The sequence below is a fragment of the Glycine max genome, chromosome 13, assembly GCF_000004515.6.
Source record: "Glycine max cultivar Williams 82 chromosome 13, Glycine_max_v4.0, whole genome shotgun sequence".
NCBI lineage: Eukaryota > Viridiplantae > Streptophyta > Magnoliopsida > Fabales > Fabaceae > Glycine > Glycine max.
In genome coordinates this window covers 1,980,986-1,989,100 of record NC_038249.2, presented here as the reverse complement: position 1 = coordinate 1,989,100, position 8,115 = coordinate 1,980,986, and the positions used below count along the sequence as shown (strand labels likewise).

The 8,115-nt window shown below is 31.7% G+C and overlaps 1 protein-coding gene across 1 annotated transcript; it reads right to left on the bottom strand.

Moving 5' to 3' along the window:
- Nucleotides 1–3,510: 3,510 nt before the first annotated feature.
- Nucleotides 3,511–5,006, bottom strand: LOC112998756 (uncharacterized). Its single transcript, XM_026124930.2, has one exon. It carries the CDS (start codon nt 4,584–4,586, stop codon nt 3,825–3,827), a length of 762 nt encoding a protein of 253 aa, XP_025980715.1. The 5' UTR covers nt 4,587–5,006; the 3' UTR covers nt 3,511–3,824.
- Between the last annotated feature and the right edge of the window lie 3,109 nt (nt 5,007–8,115).

Below are 8,115 nucleotides of genomic sequence, written 5' to 3'. Positions count from 1 at the left end.
AGATGAGATTTCCGAATCGGCGATTGATGCCTAATAATAGTCTTATAGCTAGTGTAAAATTGTGATAGCGTATATCTTGATTTATGAATAGCGTTATTGATTTGCTGTGACGTTGTTTATGATTGATCTAATGCTGTGATGTTTGGACGTAAATTTGGCAAATAAGGACCCTCCCCATTTATTTATTCGTATTTGTCAAGTAATTTTTTATTAAATTGATTGAAACAATATACTGTTAGATCAATTTTTAATCTATAAATTGATTTAATTAAAATTACATAAATTTTAATCTGAGATTATTCATATGAATTGTGCTCAAGTTAAAAAAAATACAATTTGGTTAAATAATAATATACTTATGATGAGAAATATGTAAAATTATAATGTGTCTGTTTTATATGTAAATAATAATTAGTTTAAAAGAAAGATTATTATTTGATCTAACTAATGATCAATATTTGATCATTGCATTTTAAGAATATCATAAATTATACATTAATGTTGTGTTGGATATCTTCTATTGAGTCTATTATGCAAATTATTTGTACATTTATTAGTATATACTCTACGTGACTTGCATATTTATATATAAAGATATTAATTTTTGTTCTTGATTTATATGGTTAATTATTGTTCTTAATGTTTCTGTCCAAGCAAGTAGTATCTCAAGGTTGAATGAGACAAATTTTAAGATTTGGAAAGAAGTTGTTGTGCTCGGTTATATGGATTTGGATTTAACACTAAGGGCAAAGAAACTCCCTTCTACTCTAGAAAACCAAGAAGAGGTTTAAATTGAGGAGTGAGAGCACTTTAACTAGATGTGTTTAAAAATCATGAATCACTCAATTTCACGAGTATTTCAATACTCCGTATTTGAGGATCAAAGTGCAAGGATGTTTCTTGAGGAAATTGTGCAATACATTTTTGAAAATTAAAAGGTAGAGATGGTTAACCTTTTGCCTTAACTCAAGGCAAAAGGAACATAACGAATATATCTAATCTTGCATCAAAACTAAGTCACTTGAGTTAGAGCTTGGTGAGGACATGTTTGTGCATTTAGTTTTGATCTCATTTCCTGCCCACTTCTGTTCAAAGTGAGTTATACACTCAATACGACAAATGATCCCTCAATGAGCTTATAACATGTCACTATACGTAAGAGGAAGATAGGTTGCACAGAGATAAGACTGAAAACACTCACTTATCTTCAACATCTCATAATAAAAAATGAAGAAAATTAAGAGTGATGCAGAGGGTATTCTCATCAAAAGAATAAGAAGAAAGTTACCTACTACTTTTCTAAGAAGTTGTGGCACATGAAGAAAGAATGTCCCAAATATTATATATTAAATGTAAAGAAATGTAACTTTCTTACTCTAGTTTGTTTTGTAGTTAATTTTACATTTATAGCTAAGGATACTTTGTAGGTGAATTCATTCTATTGTTATTGCTCACGTAAGTAAGCAAGATTTCCAAAGTTGTATGTGGAATTGATTGATAAGTGATGATAAAAGATAAGCAAGAATTCATTCTATTAGAACTACTTTTAGATTGCAATTGAAAATTGGATTTTATTTTGATTTATTTGAGACTTTGTTATATTATCTTTTAGATGGAACTTATCTCTATTTTTAATTGGGATAAAATTGGATTTTTTTTTGTATATTTGAAAATAATAAAATTAATCTCTGCCAAAATTTAAATAAAATTCAATTTTCAATTGTCATCTAAAGGTTTCAGTAACCTCCGGTACAATCCTTTTTTCATGGTTCACAAAGATGAATCTTTTAAGATCACTTAATGATGAACTCCACAGACAACAACCAACACGAGTAGGTCCTAACCAAGATCTAATTTGAGTAACTTGAGTTTCGATGTGAGATTAAACATCTCCATAATGTACTCTCTTATGTTTTGTTTATCTTTACACTTCATTGAGATAAGTTTATCCAAAATGTTACTTGTCTTTAACTTTTTATTTTTAGCAAAATTGCTAAATTTTTTTAAGAAATTTCCTTACAATTTGATCCTAAGAAATACTTAATAGTACTATTTCTAAAATATCCTTCATTTAATATAATTGAGGTTTTAGTTCCAATGACTTCTTCTTGTTCCTAATAACAAGTTCCATTGAAGGATAAGATGAAAAAAAACTTGATTTTTCTCTTATATTTGAGACCCGAGGGAGTAGAGTCCCAAAATGTTGATGGAATGGAGTGGTTCATGCTCATTAAGCACATCCTAGCTTGAGTGTTGAAATTCTTGTTAGTGTCACTACTACATTTTCCTCTTCGTCATGCAATATGTGGTATCAGTTCGAACTTTGCCAGTTGAAAATCACCTTAAACCTTGGTTGAACCTTGTGCGTTTTTTTCCATAAAACACGTAAGAATAGTTATTTCATTTGATAAGAAAAAACTCCATTTAATTATTTTAATTTTATTTCAAAGTTATTTTTTTATTTTGTATCTCAAATAATTTACATTTTCAAATTAATTATTTCCCCCTAAATCTAAACTACTTTTTACTTCTCTATATGAAATAACTATATAATTATATATTTCTTTTATAATTTCAAATATTTTTATTTATATTTTTGAATTTTACTTTTATTAAAACCTCTACCCCGAAGGAGAATCACTTGCTGAAGAAAGTTTTAAAGCTATCATGCCATATGTACAAGCAAAAATGCAGGCGAAGGAACACTAGAGAGAATTCATGAAAGACCAGAACTAAAGCTTGTGACCAACCATATTGGCTATATCATCAACTAAGGAGTTACACTTGATCGACCTTCCCAATCATATTTCATTAATGTAGAAATTTCACGTGCCAACCCTTTTACTCCACGCAATTTTCAGAGCATGAAGAATGAATGACGTCGACCCATAATTCAGTGAGTAGTTGAACAGCCCTGTGCTATATATATATATATATATATATAAAGAAAAAAAAGACTTGTATCATTTCATTCATAATAAGACTTTCAATCCAGCTTGGAACAAACTAAAAAGTTGATGTTCTCTTGCAAGTGAATGAATAACTTGATTGGCTGGCGCTGATAAAACGCACTGAGACGTTTGGAAAGAGAAGAAGCAACTGTCTACAATTCTGAATAATGGAACCATATTCAGAAAAATTGTAAACAAGTGACAAAAATAAAATAATTTTAGCTACTAACTTAGCATTTACTCGCAAGTCCCACCTGCTACTAATATTCACAAAATTCCTAAATTGTTATAAAAGTGACCAAGATAAAGTAATTTTAGCCAGTAAAGTACATTTAATTACTACCACTGAACTGATTGTTGCTACATCAGATTCAGCGTATTTTATGTTTCAAGCTACAAAAGAGAGTATATTATATATAGAACATGATTCCATTAATATTCAATTTAAAATTAATCTAAACTCGAAGTTTGTCTTTTGATCAAGAAAGATATATAGCAATTAAACAGTCCAAAATCGATGGGCAGTACTGAAAAGAAAAAAGCAAATTGCTAGCTAGCAAGTGGAATTTCCGTTAACTGGGACCAGCTTTCTTCAACTTTAATTCATATTGCTTTTCTTTTTTTATGAGCATTAAGAAGTCAAAAAGAAAGGGTCATAATACAATCACTTTAATGAGTATCCGAAGCTTGTGAAGAACAACAGCAGCTTCAAACTGCTGCACAAGCCTAGCCTTTTGTAATTAAAATTAAGAAAACACAAAGTAATTACATCCCAAATCCAACCAGATATATAAGAATTAGGTGGATGAAAAAACTTTGGTATATAACAGATATATATATATATCGCATGAAACAACAAAGAGTTTAATTAGTTTATGCTTCTATTTCAAACCTTGAGCACTTGATAGAACCCATGGCTATGTCAATCTCTATCAAGTTATCTTCCTCATTCATTTCATTAAACTCTGCCAAGAATTCCATCAGGCTATGTTGGTTGAAAAGGGCCTCATGAGCACTTGATAACTCCCTCTTCTTCTGTTGCAAGGTGCAGCAGTTGTTGTACTTGGAATTGGAGTCTTCTTTGTTCTGATTATGACCCACAAAGTGTCCACTTGGAAGTGCAATCTCTATGAGGCTGTCCTCATCAGAAATTGTCCCATCTGAGCACTCATCAGAAAGTGTGTGATCTACTTCTTCAGAAGTGGACAAAAACAACCCTTCTTCTTGGCATTTATCATCACTAACTTCTTCACTTTCCTTTGCTTGTGTCACAACAGTTTCAGCATTCTTGTGCATTGGGGTTGGTGCAATAGCAACAGCACTTTCCCTTCCATGTGAGATCTTCTCCTCAGAAGTAGTAGTACTCAAAATGAAACCATTTCCTTCAGCAAGTTCATCATTTGGTACTGCCTTGTGCTTCCAGAAGATAAGAAGAAAAGTGGACAAAAGCAGTGCTAGAGATGTGAAGAGGAGAGAGGAGAAGAACATGAATCCAACCAGTTTGTAACTGGAAAAAAGCAGCAAGAGAGCAAGAGGAACAGTGATCCATGAGGGTGTAAATATTGTGATATTCCTGAATATGCAAAAACATGAAAGAAGCATTTGGTGTGCTACTTTGCTTTTCCACCACCCCATGAAGAATTTTCAAAAAGCCTATCCTGGCTATGATGAGTATGATATGACCCCAGCACAAAAGTGTTATCAAAGGAGGAAAAAGCAAATCAAGAGAAGAAAAAAAAATAATTAGTAAAATAATAAAGAGGACTTTTTACTTAGGAATAGATAAGAAGGAACATTTCATGTACTAAAACATTGGCAGTTCAGTGATTGAATTGAGATGCATCTTCTCTTAAGATTGAACTTTAGAAAGAGAAATTCACCAAGGCATTAACTAAGGCTTAAGGGTTTTCAAGAGCAAGTTTCACAGTGGAATTACGTTGTTGACATCCTAAGCAAAAAATTAATTAAAGTAATAACCAGATTTCAAAACAGAAGGGAGAAGATGAAGCTAAAGTGGTTTGCAAGAAGGGAACAAGTAAAAAACAATTGTTTTTGTTTTCTTTCACAAGGCCTAGTACTGGCAAGTGGCTTAAGTTAGGATAGATTTACGGTTCCCAAGTGCTGCATTGAATTAAAAACCCCAAAAGAGTGAATTAATTTAATCTAGCAACAGTTCAGTGGCTTGCCTTGTCACTGATTCTCTTGAAAAATTCATCCAATTAAACCCTGGCTTCCCAGCATTTGATTATTTAATTACTGTTTAAAAGCTAGAAATTAGAGAAGCCATGTGCAGATATCTGAGCTCACCACATGGCACTTCCTCCCCCAAATCCGATGCCATATTTTTTTTATGTAAAGTAAAAGGATGTTCCCTATATTAAAAACAGAAATTACCCTAAGAGAGTAGGGGTGGCAAAATAAATCGTTAATCTATGATTCAACCTAGCTATTCATTCATGGTAAAGTTAAATTCAATTCATATAATTTAGAAAAGGATAATATAAATCAATTGGATTAAATGGATTATTTTAATTGATGGGTGAGTAATTATTCATCTTATTTATTTATCAATTAAACTTTTAAATTTATAAAAAAAATCAAGTATTCTCCATCATTAAAGTGAAAATATATTAAAAATTCAAGTGTAAAGGATTAGATTTATATTTAATTAGACACAGATAAGTGAAAGGTATATAAAAAAAATGTAATTCATATCTTAAATGTTATAACATCTTGGATGAAAATGTGATATCAAAAGTAAGATCTTTGGATAAAAAATCTTTCTCATGATAAGATTGATCAAAATATATCTTATTAGTGAACAGTTGTACTAAAGAAATATAGTAATATGGAGAATCACATTCACACTTGAGGAGAAATTATTAGAAGTTCAAGTGAATTTTCCATCACAATAGGTTTTTACTCCTTTATATTTTCTTTTCATTTTCAAACTTTCTTTTGAGTTTTATTTTCCTCTTAATCTTGGCTTTAATTTTCTAAAACCATCAGGAATAAAATTTGACCTATAGAAATTGGAATGTCACTAAGTTTTGAAAGCTTACTACATGCTTTGGTGGTTTTAATTGATATATACTGATAATTATTTTTCACACCTTATTTTGTGAGTAATTATCCTAGTTTTTCTTTAGGATTTGTGTTAATAATTGTTGTTTTTGTCAATAAATTATATAAAATCATTTTAGAAACCAAAAATACAGTTTTTAATGTTTTGTGATAAAATTGGATGTCATGGGAGCAAATTTTGTGGTTCAAGGAATGAGGAGGAACAAATTTTGTGCTTCAAAGAATGAGGAGCTGCAAACCTAATCTTGCTACAACGGAAGAAGACCATTGGTGAAGATTTGACACAACGAAGCTACACCTCATCATAGCGAATTTGCAAGCTGAAAACCTTGAGTTAAGTAGAGTCTCGCCACAGAGAGCAAGGATCAGAAGCATGAAGATCAAGTATAGAAGTTCTTTGATTATATTGTAATTTTGTTCAAGTGAATTTTATTCTTGCTACAACAAAAATCATTTGGGGTTGAAAATCTCAGCTTCATAATCCAAATGAGCTAGATTTCAAGTTGTTGAGTGAGAGATCTGATTTGGATAAAAAAATTTTGACTTGATTTGATTTGGATAATAGATCAGATTTGGATAACAAATTAGATTTAATTTGGATAACAGATATGATAACAAATAAGATAACAAATAGGATAACAGATAAAATAACAGATATGACAAGTAAACTTCAAATGCTCATAACTTTTGCTACGGTTGTCTGTTTGAGGCCCACTATATATCAAAATGCTCAGAATTCAGAGGAGAATCTAGATAAGGGGATTTGTTCCACGATTTTCTTTCCAAAAAAAACACCTCTAAATGCCTCAATTTCGTGTTCAAAGATCAAACACCCACTTTTTTTTCAAAATTTTTGCAACTTTTTTTTTTGACAAAGTGTGAAAGACACAAGAAACAAGAACAAGAACGTGACAAGAACAAGAACAAGAACAAAACAAGATGTAAACAAGAACACAAATAACAGAACACAAGACGCAAACAAGAACGAAACAAGATGTAAACAAAAACACAAATAACAGAACACAAGACGCAAACAAGATGTAAACAAAAACGCAAATAACAGAATAAGGACAAAATACGAACCTGGACAAATTACAAAGAAAAATAATAGGATAGGATAGAACCTGTATCAAGAGCCGAAGCTCTAATACCAGATGATGTGAACCTTACGGGGCACGAATCGCTTGATACAGGCTGTAGAGTTTTTGGTTGACGCCACTTCCAGTGAAGGAAGATAAGTCAGGGTAGACGCCACTTCCGATGAAGGAAGATAAGTCTGGGTAGACGCCACAAGGATTACCTTGATAAGTCTGATAATTGGTTCAACAAGGAACCCAGAGAGAAACTCTCACCAAATTTTATCAAATGCCAAAAGTTTTTTTGTATTGAAAACAAAAACAAATACTTATAGTGTATCTGAACAAAAAGATAAAAATAGACATGGGCCTTCTAAACAGTTTGGGCCAAAATTACAATAAAAATAAATTATAACTAAAAACTTATTTAACTTGAGCCTTCAAATTAGTTTGGGCCTTCAGCAACAATTATTAGTCTTGATAGTGTCTCTGCCTCTGGGCCTTCATCCTTCTCCACTCGGGGGCTTTGTCCTTCTCCATTTGGGCCTTCGTCATTTTCCACTTGGGCCTTTAGCCTATATTTGACCAGTTTCATGATTCTTATCATTCCCTCCTTCTAGGAAAACATTTGTCCTCAAATGTCCAGGATCATCATCGGGTTCAAGTACCACTTCCTTCCTTTTTGTGTTGGCTTGGTTGGCATATCTTTCATTCTTCTTTGCAATTTGCACCTTCACTTGGTCATACAATCTTTTCACATACTCAACTTTGGCATGTTTTCTTACCATTTCTCTTTGTTAATGTGATCTTGTTTCAATTTTATGCTTAGATGCATGTTAGGAGTGATCAACCTAACTTTAAGGGATTTGGATTGTGTGGAAACAACTTCAAATCCTATATCTGAATTGAGATTGTGCAAATTTGATTTTAGGGATGAAATCAGATGCTTGCATTGCAAAGATTATATTCACTGATCAAGCTCTGAGTTTTAGGTCAAATCACCT